General features: G+C 44.9%; 1 protein-coding gene and 1 pseudogene across 5 annotated transcripts in view; both read right to left on the bottom strand.

Moving 5' to 3' along the window:
• Positions 1–3,910: 3,910 nt before the first annotated feature.
• Positions 3,911–18,470, bottom strand: part of LOC133244906 (UDP-glucuronosyltransferase 1A1-like) — a 143,181-nt gene continuing 128,621 nt past the window's right edge. For 4 of the 5 annotated variants that reach the window (XM_061412680.1, XM_061412681.1, XM_061412679.1 and 1 more), the window contains exons 2-5: positions 10,054–10,185; positions 7,537–7,624; positions 7,028–7,247; positions 3,911–4,857 (exon numbers count right to left, since the gene is read on the bottom strand). In XM_061412680.1, the coding sequence (XP_061268664.1) occupies positions 4,560–4,857; positions 7,028–7,247; positions 7,537–7,624; positions 10,054–10,185 (738 nt within the window). In that variant the 3' untranslated portion in view covers positions 3,911–4,559. Of the gene's footprint in view, positions 4,858–7,027; positions 7,248–7,536; positions 7,625–10,053; positions 10,186–16,454; positions 17,388–18,470 lie in introns of those variants that run through there. The other variant, XM_061412676.1, reaches the window with a different exon arrangement.
• Positions 7,631–10,044, bottom strand: LOC133244907 (bystin-like; annotated as a pseudogene).

The following is an 18,470-nucleotide window of genomic DNA, read 5'->3' as shown; positions in this document are numbered from 1 at the left end:
ATATGAATTTGAGCAAACTCTGGGAGACAGTTTCCTGGCCTGGAGAATGCTATGGACTGTATAGTCCATGGGGTCGCAAAGAGTTGCACACCACTGAGCGACTTCCACTGGGAGACAGTGGGGGACAGGGAAGGCCGCTGCAATGCAGTCCATGGGGTTGCAAAGAGTTGGGCATGACTTAGCGACTGAATAGCAATAACAAATACGGAAGATGCCAAGTCCTGCTGGCCTGAATTTAAAAGGCTAAGCAGCTGGACTTTCTTTCTAGGGCTTAAAACTAGGTTTCAGAAAAAACAACTTCTCTAAAGGAATAGGAAACGTAAAGGAGGATTTCTGGTCACGTGTAAATTTAACAAAGAAAATATGAGAAAAATAGGCCTGTAAAGGATAACATTAAAAATTTTAATTGAGCAACTTTATTCAAATAATTTCCAAAAATCCAGAGTCACGTCAATGGAAACAATTTCATTGAAATTTGCTTTGAAGGACAGATAAGTGAAGCAAATTCTCACATGTTCTTGACTATTAAAAGATACACAAAAATCAGTTAGTGCAAAGAGGGAATACTCCAAAATAACTTGGCAATAGATTTTCAGTTTTGAATTTTTCTGACACAAAATCATTTGTCTCCTCCATTCTGAAAGATGTGTCACTTTCCTCTAGGGGGAAAAAATTCAGTACAATTTCACTAGAATTCCCAATGCCAGCCCCCCAAAGCTTAACTGTTATTTATTTGTGTTAGTCATTCAGTCGTGTCCAACTTTGCAAAACCATGGAACCCACCAGGCTCCTTTGCCCATGGGATTCTCCAAACAAGAATCCTGGAGTGGGTAGCCATTCTCTTTTCCAGAGGAAGATATATTTACCCCCATTGAATATACATGAATATTTGAGTCATTATAAATACCCGAAGGAATGTAAAGGAACAATAGTAACAGTAGTTCCTCAAGCAGGCAGCGCAAACTGGCGGTTAAGACCATGGGCTTTCAAATCCTGGCCCAGCCATGCATGCCTGCATGGATTCAGGAGTTAACGCTACGTTTCCTTGGGGACTTCCTTGGTGGCCCAGTGGCCAAGACTCCACACTCCCAATGCTGGGGACCCAGTTCAATCCCTGGTGGGAGAACTAAGACCCCATGTGCCACAACTAAGAATTCCCATGCTGCAAATAAGACCCAGGACAGCTGGAACACACACACATACGCACACACACACACACACACACACACACACTGTGCTGCAACTAAGAACTCCCATGCTGACTGTCTAGGATCTCATGAGCTTCTCAGAAGTGACTTTGTGCTTAATTTCCCGAGGCCCATCATGCCCAACATAGTTTTTGTTGGTGGGATCAACTGCGCTAGCAAAAAGCCACTCTCTCAGGTGTGCATTCGAGTGGGAACTTTATATACCTGTATTCTAGCAAGAACTTTGAGTGGATGAACTTGTCATGGATCTACTGAGATAGCCTCATTGATAAAAAGAACTAGCACCGCCCATTGGACAGAACCTATCTAATCAAAGGATTCAAGTGGGGCTTAAAGAAAGAAGGTGCGAAAAGGGGTCAACACAGCCTGGTGCATGGAGCTTGGGCTCACAGCTCAGGAAGATTTGGTCCTTTTCCTCAATAAATATATAACATTAGGTGGAGAATATTAAGTAGAGAGTCCCCTAGGCTGCAAGGAGATCCAACCAGTCCATCCTAAAGGAAATCAGTCCTATACATTCACTGGAAGGACTGATGCTGAAGCTGAAGCTTTGGCCACCTGATGTGAAGAGCTGACTCATTGAAAAAGACCCTGATTCTGGGAAAGATTGAAGGCAGAAGGAGAAGGGGATGACAGAGGATGAGATGGTTGGATGGCATCACCGACTCAATGGACACGAATTTAAGCAAGCTAAGTACTGGAGTTTCAACTTTAGCATCAGTCCTTCCAATGAATATTCAGGACTGATTTCCTGTAGGATGGACTGGTTGGATCTCCTTGCTGTTCAAGGATGATAAATACCACATGAGAATGGACAGAAGACATTCTCCAAAAAAAGAAATACAAATGGCTCATAGGCTTGGGAAAAAAACCAGCCTTTAATAATAATGTTACTGACTAGGGTTTTGCTTTCCCCAATCAAGAGAAATTGACTAGATGCCAGACAAGAAACTCAAGCAAGGCTTTAGTGGGGCCCCTGCTGCAGCAAGGTGGGGGAGTGAAAACAGACAACTGTTTCCCTTGCTGGCTCCCAGCTGCCGGCATAGCTTATCCCTTACATGGGGCAAGGGTAGGGGTGTCCTGCCCACCTCTTAGGCAGTGCTGTGTGCAGGGGGCATTCACAGTACCTACTTTTACTCCCAATCCCCTTCTTTCCACGGTGGCTCAGATGGTAAAGAATCTGTCTGCAATGCAGGAGACGGGTTCGATCCCTGGGTCGGGAAGATCCCATGGAGAAGGGAATGGCTACCCATTCCAGTATTCTTGTTCCAAGAATTCCAAAGACAGAGGAGCCTGGCTTGACTGGCAACTAACACTTTCACTTCACTTTCCCTGCTTTTGCTCCAGGCTCTTCAAAAGTGACATTTAGGGTGGGTTTGTTTTTTTTTTTTTTCATCTTTTGGGGCCAGAATTTGCCACAACTGCTGCATGCAGGCAGTTATTTTTAGTTCCATACAATTTCTTTGTATTTGGTTGCTCAGAGAAGAGGCGTGTCCAAGTGCAAGCATTGCTACACTGCAGCAAGGTCGCAGGTCCCAGCCTGTCTCCATAATAATAATAATAAAGCAAATTTAAAACAAAATCCCACTTTTGCCTATCAAACTGATACTGTCTTTTTTTCAAGATTATACTTTAGACCGAAGAAGGTGAGATCCTGGCTCTCTCAAGACTGACCGAACCTCTCTGGACACACTTTGGGACTGTCTCAAACCGTTTTCTGGAGGGAACCATGCATCAGTGCCCCACCCAGATCCCTGTGTTCCTATATCTTAGTGCACAGGGCCTGATCTCCAACACGGCATCTGCATTTCTCTCCCGTGGGTCCTCTCTGGATTTTAAAGCCCTCTTACCTGCCCTTGTGGACCCCCGCAAGTACAGGGAAATGAATGCCACCTGGGAGCAGCCAATCACCAACAAGAACAAGTGCCGGGATCCCCAAGGGCCTTCTGCCTCCAGTGGGGTAAATCCACCGTGTTTTCTGCACTGGCTGCCCACGGCAAGCAGCAGGATTGAGCTCCAGCTGCCCACAGAGAGCTGCCTTCTTGGTGGTCATCACTCCCCGCCCTACTCCCCACTCCTCTTCAGGCTTTCCTTCCCTTTGCAAATAAACTGCTTGCCCATGAATCCTCACATTAATGGAGCCAAAACAAACAACCATTGATCTGTTGGAAGGCCCTTTCCCATGGAAACAGTCATGGATATGTATGTACAAAGACTCAGCTACTGGAATATTTAGTGATGTCTTTTTTATAAAGGAAAATAAAAGTGAATATACCTGGGGGTTGTGGTTATATAAATTTTGGTATATTCATGCAATAGAGTATTCCTTGGCCACTTAAAACAAATTAAATGTTATATAAAGACCTGGAGAGAGCATTCACAATAGGGTAAAGTGAAGGAAGAATGTGTTTTCTAAATTCTTCCTTCAGTTTACCAATATACCAAATACGGTAGCGTTCCTTCAATATACTAAGTATGGTGTATTTGCAGTATTTTATAACTCCACATATTTGCCAAAAAAATAAGTGTGGTTATTTTGGCAAACATGAGGGAACATGAGTAATGGTGACTTTAATTTCCTTGCACGTATGTGTGTACACCTTTTTCAAATTTTCTGTCAGAATCACGTATTACTTTTGTAGTTAAAACATGTAGTTTAATAATAAATAAATGCAACACCCATAAAGAGAACACCTAACCAATATAATTAACGTAAATTTATTAATGTATTTTTAGTTATCACATCAGAAAAAAATATACTTTCCAGTCACTATAATTTAGGCATCTGTCAAATTCAGATCTGTTTGGGACAAGCAATGATTATCTACTCAGGCATATCACCCACCAATTTTATACATCATTCTTCCCCCAGTAAAGTCAGAAATCATACACCGTCTCAGAAGAACGCTATACCATTCATTCACATCACATCAAGGACAAGGAAGAGACATCTTCTTTAGATGCACAGTGGTACCTGTGAAACATGAGCATAACTGAGAACCAGCCATAACTGGTAACCGAATGTATCTACCGATGCTGGACACATTCCTGGGGGAGGGGGAGGAAGACACGCTTCCCAGACAGGTCCCATTTCTGGGCAGGAACAGTATTGTAGGTTGAGGAAGGACCTACCGGTTCTCTTAAGTCAATTGAAAGATGACAAGTGAAGTCCAGATTAAGGTACTGGAGGAAACAGCAAAGAGACTCAAATATCTCTACCTGTGTGTGTGACTAGGGATTGGGTCATTTTTACTTTTCAAAACGCACTCTGGGGCGTCATTTTCTGGCAAAGTAGTTCTTGAGTGAGCATAACATGAATTTAACCTTTCTCTAAAGTTTCCAACCCCGTTCTCAGTGTGTCTTGGATTTATGAGATTTCTTCACTCGCTCTTTCTTCCCAAAGCATTTCCGGAAGGCGAAGGCACAGGCCTTAAAGGTGATGAAGATGACCATCAGCGTGACCGCCAGGAGGAAGCCAATCACATCCAGAGAGTGGTACTGGTACCAGGTGAGGTCATGGGCTGCAGGGCGCAGGTGGGATGCCCCCTTGTGCCTCATCACAAATTCCACCCAGAACACAGCCAGGTCCAGAGGCTCTATGGGGCGGTCCTTGTGAAGTCTGGAGAGGCGCATGATGTTTTCCTTATAGCTGAACACAAAGACAGTTATGTGAATGCCTGGAACACCAGCAGTAGTGAACCATCCTCCCTCTATCCTTGCTTCCAGATTTTCCAAACGTGGTAGAGTTTCTATTGTAATCAGAAACACACACACACACACACACACTAAATATTTTTTATCTCTTAAAACTGGAAGCCAAAATTTTAAGTTGTTTGAAACTTGCTTCCTACTCTTCTTCTTCTCTTTTTAGTGATATCCTTATAGGAAATTAGTCGTACTTTGTGGTAACAAGATAAAGAAATAAAGGAACAGGTCATCTCAGAAATTATTAATGATTTCCCATTCAATGAGATTGCAAATAATCAATTCTAGCCACCGTAAAAGACAGTCTAAAGTGCCGTATCCAGGACAGTGATATACTTTCAACTACTGAGGCATCAGACCATCCAAGTGCTAAATTCTGCATGAGGGAGTATCTATGCAGCCTGTTAGGGAAAAAATGGGTTCCCGTTTATTTTGGACTGTGTGAACAGCTGAGTCAATATCCAAATCCAAAATGGGTTGGATACTTCCTCCCTTAGTATGGGTGCACTAGAAGAAGGAAGAGAAGGAAGAGAAGGGGAAGGAGGAGGTGGCAAGGGGAAGAAAAGGGGAGAGACGGAAAAGCAAGACACTTATTCAGGAGTGATTATGGTCATATCTGACCTTAAACATGCCCATCATCTCATATGGGTACATTATTATAATGTACTACTAATATTTGGCCATAAATTCTGTTAAACACCTTCTTTTTATATAAATTGTCTCATACAAAATAGATTTTCTTGGACTTTCACTCATTAATTTATTAAGCCCCTGTTATGGCCTGGTTTTATAACCCGATGTTGGAAACTTTTTCACTTCTCTTTATCTTCTCTTTATCTCTTTATCTTTCCACTTCTCTAAACTGGGTGCCGTCCCAGTTTAGAGTTTTGGGAACACGGAGATTCACATGCGATGGGTCAGAAAGGAATAAAATTAGTAACTTGAAATGACTGATTAGTGTGGGTTTTTTTTTAGATAGTAACGTACTAGAGAACTTCTACCAAGTCACTTTTGGATTACAAGTAGTTGTCCATACCACTGAATGAAAGGTCAAAGTTACGTTACTAATACGAACCTCAAGAATAAGTTACCAGCATATGGAAAGAAGTCAGGCTTTAATTGTAGTGATGCATGAGCAGCATGACCTAATGCTGACAAGTTGGGCTGCCAGAAGCCAATTGAAATGATGGATAAGAATCACATCAACTGCTCTGTCCAAACACTGTGGGCACTTTACCCTGGGGTTATGTAGACAATTCTTTTTCAATCAGAAGCATCACATACATGTGAGCACCATCATTTCTTGCCCATTTTCCCTTGTCTAGGCTTGGTTGTTCCCCTGTGTAGTGTCTCTTCCTATGTGAACACATTCCAGTCTTTCTACATCTGTCTTCCTGACTGATGTCTCCTTCAAAATGAAGAAACTATGGGTAAAGGTTCCTGATACTCTCGTAGATACACACACATACACACACATGCACACATGTGCACATACACAGCTGACTGTTGGATGAAGTCCACGCCTGTCCATAATTTCTTCCTAGAAGATTCTGATCAGCCTATTACTTGTAGCAATTGACAGCAATACAATAAAGTTCACGCAGAGATAATTTGATCTAATGGCTTTTGCCTATTGATTTGCTTTCAGAGCCACATTTGAACAACCTTGACTTTGCTATTATCACGAGCCTTTGTCATAGCACATCACACACACACACAGATTTTTAAACCCCCATGGACAAAATTTCTCACAGGTTTCAGTGCTGAGAAAAACCATACCTTAAGTAACTGATTTGTTTTTATCTTGGACACTATGCTTCTTCTAATGGAATGTTTCTTTCTTTGCAGGAACTTAGAGATCAGACATTTATTATATTGACATTTTTTAAATAAATGGAAATTTTAAGTACACCAGGGGAAATAATATTTAAAATCATTTTTATGATAAATTCTATAGAAATTAAAGCACGTTTGTGTAAAATGAGTGGTAATAACCCCAAGTCATCTTACTTATAAACTAGATCTTGGGGTATTTGTTTTTGCATCTGAACGGTTATTGTGAGGCGATGGCCAAAATACAAGTAGCAAGTATTCCTGGGTAGTTTTTCTCTTACGTCTTTTCATTGATGACAGCTTTCAAGGCTTTTTCTAAATCTTCTGAACTCATTTCCAGGACATTCAAAGTCACTCCAGCTCCCCGGGTCTCCATGCGCTTTGCATTGTCCATCTGATCACCAAACAAGGGCATCATCACCATGGGAACGCCATTGCATATTCCTTCATAAATGCCATGGGAGCCGGAATGTGTGATAAAGGCCCGAGTCTTTGGGTGACCTGAGGAGAAAAGCAGGGGGTGATGCCACCAGTCAAGCCACCGAGTTTCACCATCTGACATCGTCTGGGTCCTCCAAGCGTGCTCAGGGCCCAGTGCCATCCACACATGGCCCCTGCAGAAATGTGCAGAAGCGCACGTGGGTTGAGATATCCTACCAGGTAAAAGGCAATGTGGGATATGTTGACAATAATCCTTTCCAGCTAAATAATGCTTTAGAATAGCCCTGCCTGAGCCACTTTCTTAACTTAACCTTGGTTAGACCCTACATGCTAAGTCCTCCCCACGTACCGAGCAGATCGTTCTGGGGCAGCCACTTGACGAGCTTTGTGTTCTTCGCAAGGTTTGGTGGTGGAGTCCCAGTGTATCGCCACAGGACCTTGCAGAAGGAAAAACAAAACAAAACAAAAAAAAAACCCCGAGTTTAAGAACGTACACATACCATTTTTATTTTTATTTTTTTCAATAAATACCTGCTTTTTGTCTTTATCCACCTCCCAGTGACCTGACACAACAGCCTGAAAGGAAGTACCCATTCCATCCCTAGCTGGGACCTGGGAGTGCTGGGCTGTGGGACCTCAAGTCAGGTCCCAGAACTGAGCAGGTATGCAGGCCTAGAACGCAAGAGGGAACCAGCCCTACTATGCCCCCTGTTGAGAACTGGGGAGTCAGAGGCCTGAGACCTGTCTTGGCCCTGATCCGGGTCTTCAGCCATCAAGGCTCGGAATCACCTCCAGTCACCAGCAGGGATCCTGGAGTCCTTCCACGCTCCGCAGACCCAGGCGAGCGCTGCATCCTCACTCCATGGTGACGAGAACATCTTCTACATCTCGGGGGATGGCACTCTGCAACTCACGCCTGATCTCCGGGGACAGCTGGGGGTGGGGCTGCAGCCGGAGCAGTTCCAGGAGGGCCTCCTTCTGCTCCGTGGCTAGGTCGGCCTTGTAGCGCTGGACCAAAGTCAACAGGCACTGGTGCCAGAGCACGGGCAGCTCACGCTTCTCTGTCCAGAAGCCCAGGAAGTGGAAGACCAGGGCGTCCAGCACTCGGTAGGGCAGTGCGTACTTCTTGTCCAGCAGCAGCCACAGGAAGATGCTGTTGGCCCCGCTGTACTCCATCTCTGCAATTTTCAGCATGGCTGCACTGGAGTGCAGCACGGGGATGGAGCACTTGGTGATGATGCTGCCCACGATGATGGCTTCCAGGAGGGTACAGGTGCCCGACTCGCACAGCGGGATCAGGATGCCTTTAAACCAGGCTCCAGGCTTGAACAGGGCCTTCTTCAGGGCCATGTAGAGGTGGAAGTTGAGTCGTTTGTACTCAGCAATGTCATTTCATACCCGGGGGAGCAGAACCAGGTTATAGAAGCGCTGGGCCATCCGTTCCTTTAAGTTAGAGGCAAAAATCCTTGTGGCTTGGTACATGGCAGCAGCGGTCCAGGCCTCAGGCTCTGTGACGTAGAGGATCTGCTCCCAGTTGGAGAGGGCAGGGATGATCTTAAATGCCTTGGGCAGTTTCCCACTGCGGTACTTAGACAACACCTCCCGAACCCCTCTGTAGACCTCTAGGACGCGGGGGTCCAGCTGGGGCACAGGGAAGCCTGAGACCTCGGACATGACCGTTTCGACTTCGTCTGCTTCTCAGTTAACTGCTCCATGATGATGTCAGCCAGGGTGCGCCTGGCAGGAGGGTTCTGGTTCATGAACATCTCAAGGGCACGCTCATCCTCGGGGTCCACGACCACCTCCGCCTGATAGCCCGGCCCTGCCGTTGTGGCAGCCTTCTCCAGGGTGGGCCACTCCTCGTCATCTGATCCATCCTGCCGCACTCCTGGATCAAGCCGCGTAGCGCGCTCCCACGGCACCGCGGGTCTGTCCCCGCTCCCATGCTCTGCCTTGAGCTCCTCTTGCTGCTGCCGCGCTTGCTGCAAAATCCGTCGGGTCAGCCGGGGCCCCACGTACTCTTCCTCCTCGTCTCCGGTTCCGCGACCCTGCCCTTTTTCTCGGGTTCCTGCCCGCACCGCGTCCCCAGGCAGGATCTGCTCGGCCAGCGGCACATGCTTTTCCTGACCCCCGGCCCCGCGGGCCGCCTTGAACTTGGGCATTTTTCTAGAAAACCGGGCCGTGAAGTTTCCCACGTGGGTATGGACGGAAAAAGGCCCCGAGTGCGACATATACAATTTTTAAAACAAGACAAGACATCAGCTATAGTAGCTAGAAATTGGAGTCTCTGAATGAATATAACCTTGGAAAAGGTAGGAGGTATGATGATTAAGAAGGCTTTTGGGGACAGGTAACATTCTGTGTCTCGTTCCAGAGGCTTGATTCCATGGGTGTGTTCACTTCGTGAATCTGTGAAAATTCAGCAAGTTGTATATCTATGATTTTTGCACTTTTCTGAACTTCAAGGGAAATTACTTAATAAAATGAGTGGGCATGGAACTATAAAAGCAGAAATATAAGAAATGAATCCAGTGTCCTAACCAACTGCTTTCTGGAGAAATATTCTTATGCAATATGAAGAAACACTATCCTGCTCATTTTATTTTAAAAAAATAAATTCTCTTTAATACACTTTTGAGTCAGTTAAGTGAGAAAGAGTCCTCCTCGTGCAGTGGATCATGGTTCAACAGTGTAGTTGAGAATGAAATAGCAAAAAAAAAAACCTTTGGATTACTAGTAATAATTGGGAAGTGGCAGGGAAATCCAAATTTAAAGCCCAACTCATAAATTAATTTAGTTATTGCAAGTCTCGGGTTAGAACTCTTGTGAAGATAGATATTAAAAAAATCATATAGAATCTTCTTACTGTTTGAGGTATTTTGCCCAAAGCATCAGCAATTTCCATAGCTTTCTGCTCCGGAATCTCCGAGACCATTGAGCCCAAAGAGAAAACCACAATTCCGTGTTCTCCAGAAGCATTTACATAGGCTTCAAATTCCTAGAAGCAGAAGAGAAATTTCCAGTTAATTTTTTCTCAAATTTTTTGATGACTATATGCATTCAGCTCTGAATAAGGTATCTTCCTCATAAGAAAGTGATTACAGGAGTGTGTATTTGTGTGTGTGTGTGTGTGTGTGTGTGTGTGTGTGTGTGTGATAGAGACACAAAGTATTAATGTGTGTTGTAACACCCTTCCTCCCCAAGTCCTTTCCATCCCCAAGGAGGAATGTTTCCTGCTTACAGAGTTATCACCCAGGTTCTCCTCTGAAATGTAGATTCCAAGTCATGTGTCAAGTTTCTGAGAGAAAAGTGATCAGAGGTAAAGCCAGATCCTTTTCCCCAGGGCTTCATGCAGCTGGGAAAGTTTGGAAGAAAGCAGGCTTTGGGGAGGAGGGCTGAACGAACGAGCTGAAGGCAGTAGTAAGAAGGGAGGAAAGGGGAAGGAGCCTCCTGGAGAGAGGAGTGAGGTTTCAGCAGATTCCGTGAAAGGAAACATGGGAGGAGAGAAACACTGTCCAAATAGAATTTCAGCAAACTCTCTCCGGCACTTCCTCTCTAAGAAAATCTATGTAAAGACCCGTATTACTTTTCAAGACTTCTAGAATATTCTTTTTATGCTGAAAGAATGAATGGAGTCAAAGCACAAAGCTACAGAGGGCATTAAGAATTAGACTCATGATTAAGGAAAAACCTCAAATAGCAAAAAATCCTTCCACAACAAAAATCCTTCTGGCTTCCCTGCAGCCTGTGGCAGTCAATACACTTGAACGAGTAAAGCTCATATCCGTGTCAACTCCATGCTGAAATGTAACCAGTCAACCGTGCATTTTCCCAACCTTTTCCTGGATAAGAGTTTCTAAGGTGTTTAAGTCAACGTGCCTGCTTTAGCATAAAGAATATACAGAAACGTATTTTAATCTTTCTCTGCTGATTCCGTACGTACTGTAAAATGTAAACTGTTCCTCCCTAGGTATGAAAAACACAAAATAAGGGACAGAAACCCTTGCCAAGTGTGTCCCAGCAACCTGAGCCCCTTCTGTGGGGTTCAGAGAAGGTGAAGGGCATGTGAGTAAACCTTGACCACCAAAGCCTCTTGGTAGGAAGGAGAAACAGGCACAGTTTTCACCCACGCAGCATATGACCCTCACCTAGAGCCCGCTTCCTATTCTTAGTTCACTATGGCCCTCATGGTCATCCAAGGAAGGCTGCACGTGCAAGGCTGCTCCATTGTCTCAGGAAGCATCCAGCAAAGATCACCAGCAGGCAGACAGCCTTGGTTACTTAAGGACACAGTTCAAGACAAGGCAATGAGACTTTCAGAAGAAACTTCAGGGCCAGATGACCCAAGGAATAAGGAATGGAGAACAGAGACAGGGTGGCATGCCGACCCCTGTGTGGATTACACCAGCTTGTTCTCCTCTGCATGTGAGACAGGATCATCCGAAAACTAGGGCCTGAGTGCATTCAAAGTCCTTCCCTTTACTAACAGCATCCTATTGTCATTATGATGACTTTTTAAGTCAAGGAGTAATTGGGGGGGGGGCATGCCATGTAGCTTGTGGGTTCCCTGACCAAGGACTGAACCCATCAAGTGAGTTTTGGTGTATTTGAGCTATCAACTATGATTGATTTGCCAGTTAACAATGAATCTTACAACTACTAGAACCCGAGTAATCTGTGGTTCCTTGAATGAAGCAGAAAGTTGGATATTAGAAAATGTCTGTGTGTGTAGGGTGAGAATCAGACATGGCAGGGATCCCAGCTAGTAAGTACAGGTTAGTTTACAACCTGGCAAAGGGCTATCCCTTAAGGAATAATGGATAGACTTAGAGATCAATGTCAAATGAAAGCTCTGAAAATGATAGGGATAGAATGAAGGGACATAATAGATGATTACATAGTTAATCCCACTAGCAGATTATAAGTAGAAAAACATAGGAGACCCCTGTAAGTTCATGATTACTTGAGAAAGCAGGTTTCCTTAACCACAAAACCAAGCAGGCTTGCGTAACAACAAAACCAGGCAGCAAAAGCATGGTGTGTGTCCCAAAACACTAAAACAATGGTAGCGTGAGACCAACATCCTGCCCAGTGAGTTCAGTAAGTTAATGATTCCTAGGACTTGCTGTCTGCACACATAACCGTGACCCTAGCTTGACCATATAGGGACAAGAAAACGCTCCTGGAGGAGGAGCCGATGATGGAAGCATGACGTATACTCAAGAAAGACAAAGGTCTTCTCCCCCTCCCTGCTTTTCCTTTGATCATAAAGCTGTAGCACATTAAGTTCTCAGGTGTGGCATTTCTCACCCGCCCTCTTGTAAGCCTCAAGTGTGTGTGCTTAGTCACTTCAGTCATGTCCAGTTCTGTGAGACACTATGGACTGTAGCCTGCAGACTCCTCTATCCATGGGATTCTCCAGGCAAGAATACTGGAGTGGGTTGCCATACCCTCCTCCAAGGGATCTTCCTAACCCAGGGATCAAACCTGCAGTGTCTCCTCCATCTTCTGCATTGCAGGTATATTTTTCTTTACCACTGAGCCACCCAGGAAGCCCCATGTAAGCCCCACAAGCATCCTACCCTAATAAATCACTCTGCCTCTCACTGGATTCTTCTCTATACTGATACATAAAGAACTATGGCACCAGAACTCTTTGGAGTCCTCCTGAAATGATGCCAAACTTTTCAGCAAGATGCAACAGGAATAATGCAATCAGAAGAACAGCAGCATTAGTCACAGCGTTGAAACTAGAACCTGGAGATGAATGGTGGGTGTATCTCAGGAAGAAAGGAAGGAAACCCCTAGATTCAGCCTTGGGCAATAATCTTAGCATGGCGTGATCTGTTCCCAAACTTCAGAGCCAACTCCAGAGTGCTCCAGGCTTCAAGACACACACACACACTACCCGTGCACGCACACACACGCAGTGGTAATCTACTTGAAGGAAACAGAGCAAGGCACAAGTAGGGCAATTTTCCCTGAACTGTTGGTTATTAATGATCTAATTCACTCCCTGAGAGTCTCCAGATGGTTTTATATGTCTCCAAAGAATGCCACGGAGAAGGTGATAGCACCCAACTCCAGTACTCTTGCCTGGACACCCTGAGAGCTGGTGTCCAGAGGTAAAGAAGCTGGGTACCAAGTGCCATTGCGATGGGACACGGACCCCTGCCTCCATCACTGCGGTGTCTCAGGTGACTGAGAACCATGGCATTTAGTGTAGTATTGTTGACCTTTCTAGGTTCAAAAGCAGTTGTAGTGTTATCAGGCATCCTGGGCCTTGTTAATCTCCTGTTTGTCAAGTGCACTGACTTCGAAACCCAGGAGGCTTTTACTAGAAGTCCTGACTTTGGCTGTGAGTTTAGTATTTTGAGTTCTAGGCTTTTATTAGATTTTTCCTTCCCAAATGCCTTTCATTTTGCAAGGAGACTCATGAAACAGTATGTTGGAAATGTGTTGCTGTCTCATTGTACATTCAGAGCCACTTAGGAACACTGCGAGCTTCCTTGTCACCACTCTCTTCTCTTCATCATCTTCAAGTCTGTTCTTACCGATCCTCTGTTTGACTGTTTTCCTTACAACCATTGTGGATGTGTGGACACCATCTCTGGACCTCTGTGTATTCTGAGATGTTCTCAGGTGAGAGGGGACTGACATCTTGGAATTCTTGAGTGTCATGCCTTTTCTCTCAGCATTGCTCTACCATCTTTATTCTTTGATGGCATCCCAAAGGTATGCCCAACACCAAGCTGTGCTTTCTCTAGGGACTCTCATTAACAAAGATTTCATCTTTATACTTGAAAAGTTCAGGACTTTTACCAAGAGCATTGGGAATAGTATGATCCCCAATAGAGGGAAGGAAGTGCAGAGCAGCACTCTCTAACTAACCAAGGGGAAAAAAGATAACAGCAATGTGACAGACCAGCATAAATCAAGAAAAAGGGAAATGACAAAGCAAAGTAAAAATAAACTGCAAGAGTTATAATCATATCTGTTGATTGTTAAGTGCAAACAGGTGAAATTCAACTGTTAAAGGAATCTGCCTGACTAGGTTAACAATATTGGCTCTGTAGAGCTTTCGGGTTTATTTTGTTGTTTTTATCTTTTGCAGCACAGTATGTGGGGTCTTAGTTCCCTGACCAAGAATCAAACCCACGCCCCCTTCATTGGTAGGACAGAATCTTAACCACTGGACTGCCAGGGAAGTCCGTGCTTCATGTTGTTTAAAGAGAAGGAAGAAGGTTGAAGACCTGGAGTACTAAGGAGGCACTAGAGAAATGTAAACAAAAGCAGTGCAGGAATGGTGATATTAGCATCTAAAAATGGAATTTCAAATTAAAAGCATTTCAGTAAGACAATGGGAACTGCTATCAGGCACAATTTACAGAAATATTCTCACATCGAAGCTCACTTGCAAAAAACAAGGCAGCAACCAACACACATCCAATACAATTTACCACTTAAGGGGAAAATATGTCAATAAATGATATAAAGATGTGATGTCAAGAAAGACCTTTGATAAAGTTCTGCAGTCTCTCCCATGAAACATCCTAAATAAAGAAGAAAATCACTTAAATAAATAAGAGCTGTTTTCCAAATGCAACAGCAAACATGCAAAAATATCTTGCTCGGACCTGCTGGCTAACTTTCTTTCCTTTGATCTGAGATATGACTGTTGGTTTGATGACATTTCACCCCTTTCTTTTTCTCTGTCTGAAAAAGAACCATTAACGGATTTCTACACTCCTGGATTTTCTCATCTTGCTTTCAGAAAATCCACAGCACACCTTCTTTCTTCACCAGACCACCCCACTAGATACAAATGTGTCCAGCAGACCGTGGGGGTCTCAGAATCTTATTGCCAGGGGTCTTCGAGGGCTTACGAGATCTCTCCTCACATTACAGGGGTGGAATCAGAGCCCCATTCAGGAGCCCCTGTTTTGCAGCAGTGGGATGGAGGTATCCAGGTAGCACCCGACTCCTCACGTGGTATTGCTCCTGCTGCCAGAAGTTTCAGCTGGCTATGACAATTATATAATCATTTAAAACATGAGGGCTGCTCTGCTGGCTCAGTGATAAAGAACCTGCCTGCTGGTGCAGGAGACTCGGGTTCAATCCCTGATCTGGCCGAGGAGCAACTAAGCCCGTGTGCCACAAGTACTGAGCCTGTGCTCTAGAGCCCAGGAGTTACAACTACTGAAGCCAGGCCTCCCTAGAGCCCATGCTTCTCAACAAGAGAAGCCACTGTCATGAGAAGCCTGTGCACCGCAATGAAGAGTAAGCCTCTCTCGCTGCAACCAGAGAAAAGCCTGGGCAGCAACAAAGACCCAAAGTCAAAAATTATTATTTTTTAAATATTATAAAATACGAATGTCAGAAGCTCACTGGAAATAAGATTCATCACTCTATGAGGGTGATAGTAGCCCCTCGTAGGAGCCAGACTCAGCATCTGGAAAGTACTTGGGCTACCGGCAGATCCCAAACCAATACTTGAATAAATGAAGGAACGCCCACTGAACTGTCACCCACTTGAAGAATCTTTCCCAAATCCCCATTAGAAGGAAACTCTCCTGCTATTCTCTATCCTCTCTGTCGAGATTTGGAAGAGAATGTGAATGCTACTTTTGTTTTTTTTCTGCAAACTTCCAGTTGCAGAGGGTGAAAACATTAATATATAAGCATTTAAGAGAGTGAGATGCATGAGCTTTGAATCCAGCATCAGAACCTGGCTGTCTAGTGATTTGCTTTATTATAGGAAATGGAACTGCCGTATTCAGCTTCTTATTATCTAGAAACTGGACTTTTAACCAGGAACATAAAGGCAATTTTCCCTGCCACACAGGATCTATCTATTGATGCCAAAGAATTATTTCAGCAATCTTGACTTTTGTGAGCCTGACCTGACCATGGGCAAAGTGCACGCTGCACAATTTTGTTCTCTGCAAGGAACCCTGGACCCAGGGCCCTGTGTTTATGGCATTTAACCCATGTCACATCTAATCAATTACTATCCACTGGAGTGCACAGAATAAAATGGCCAAAGTACACTTTCCTAAAATCTCCGATTAAAAAAAAACAAAAAACAAAAAAACCTAGAAGAAGATGCCAAAGAGTTATAAATTACAACTCACTCCTAAGAGACTGGTGAAATAGAAATGAACAAGAGAAGGCATTTGAGGCTGTCTCAGCAGATCCATGACAAGTTCATCCACTCAAAGTTCTTGCTAGAATACAGGTATATAAAGTTCCCACTCAAATACACACCTGAGAGAGTGGCTTTTTACTAGCGCAGTTGATCCCACCAACAAAAACTATGTTGGGCATGATGGGTCTTGGGAAATTAAACACAAAGTCACTTCTGAGAATCCAGACAGACCCAAAACTCATGAGATCCCGAACAGTCATGTCTTTCTGAAGGATTTCCGAGGCAAGCAGCCCGTATGGGGAATAAACCATATCGCACAGCAAACTCTCTGACAAGGTGATGAACATGTTCTTCACCCGCTGCAGGAAGGTCATGTGATCTGAGTTAAAGGACAGATACCTGGGCACGTAGGATGGTGGACTGGGGCTCTGGGTACCCTGAAAGTCCAGGCTGCATGGCAGTCCATTCAAGAAGAACACGGCAGGCACAGACAGGTACTGGGCCACGATGGGGCCGCAGGGAAGGAAAGGGTCTGTCAACACGGCATCGAAGCTACTTGCCGTCAGGGAGGCCATCAGTTCCTTGTTGTGCAGTAAGTGGGAGCAGGCGGATAAGAGCAGAGCCGAGTCCTTTTTGATTTTCTGGTAGGTTTTGATCACGCGCTTCAGGAAAGGATCATCCTCAAAAACAGTACGCCCGAGGCTGATAAAAGTCTCTTCCAAGTCCTCCCTTCGGAATGGCACAGGGTACCTCTTCAAGGTGTAAAATGCTTCCTCTTTAATGTATATGGAGGCGTCAGGTGCCAGGACCACTATGTCATGTCCCTTCTGCTGCAATGGCTGGAGGGGTCCAACCAAACTCAGCCAGTGGCTGCCATCTACCGGGACCACCAGCAGCTTCCCACCCTGGGACACGGAGGGGCCGAGTGCGCACAGCAGCAGGAGCAGGATGACTGGGCGATCCCCCTGGGACCCTGCTGTCATGCTTGCTCTGCTGTTACTACCGAGACAGCCACCTGCCGGACGTCTGCCCCCTCTCACTTACATAACTCAGGAACCAAACTAAACACCAAGTTAGTGTTTGCTTGTGTCACGTGACCATAGCTGTCAGTCAGCTACAGACTGCTGGGCGTTTACTTTTAGAGATAAAGAGGGCAGGACTTTCTAGGTCTCGCCACAGGCAACAGTTTAACTGTCTGGAAGCCCCTAAGCACGCGAATTCTTTTTTTATCTTTTCAATTGAACTATACCATACTGTGTTAGTTTCAGGTGTAGAAGGAAGTGATTCAGGCATATGCATGCTCACGCTTCTGCACTCTTAAGCTCCCTCCCCACCCTCCCCTGCCCAGGAGTTCACCAAGATCAAGATTCTAGGTGAGAAGAAAAAAGGTGGCAAGGGTTTGGCTCATAGGTGTGTGCTTATCTGTCATTCTGAAATTCATAGTCCAATTTAAACAATAAGGGCAGTCGTTCTTCTAAAGTCTCAATGTCACAAGCGTTCATCTGTAGATTACATAGAGCAAAGGGGCTGTAAAAACACATAGTCACCACGTTAATGATTTTATGACTTTACTGCATCAGGCAGAGCCTCAGAACTTTTTGAGGCTGCTGTGCACTTGAATGGTTTAAGAGTGTGACTCTGTCCAAGACCAGAAATTGTTCTTTACCAAAATGAATAGCAGGCAGTCCACACCCACTCTCAAAAATTATGACCAAGAACCATGACTAAGCAATCCAATAAAACTTCTTCCCTGCAGCCTGTGGAGACCTGACCCTCAGAATCCACTGTGAATTCCCCCACTCATCAAAGATTTATGGCAAGTGTTGGCCCTCCCAGCATGATGCGAAGAGCCAGGGCCCGAAATCCAAGTTAGACACGGTCTGTGCCTGTCAAGAGGGCTCTGGCAGACAAACAACAAGGCAATTACAGGGCAGGCTGAGATGTGCTGGGGTCGGGGAGCATGGGTAGCCAAGGAAACCGAGCAGGGCAGTGATGTAGTCTTGCTCTGGCGTCTACTGAAGAGTGGGGTGTCTGCAAGAGCATTCCTAGACTCCCTGGAAGGTGATTTCTTTTAAAGCTGAAGCCATGCTGAAGTGAAGAAACTCACCCTCCCAACTACTCTTAGCTCTTTTGAT

The sequence above is a fragment of the Bos javanicus genome, chromosome 3 (genome assembly GCF_032452875.1).
Source record: "Bos javanicus breed banteng chromosome 3, ARS-OSU_banteng_1.0, whole genome shotgun sequence".
Lineage (NCBI taxonomy): Eukaryota > Metazoa > Chordata > Mammalia > Artiodactyla > Bovidae > Bos > Bos javanicus.
The sequence above is the reverse complement of the archived record's forward strand: the minus strand, read 5'-3'. Positions and strand labels throughout refer to the sequence as shown.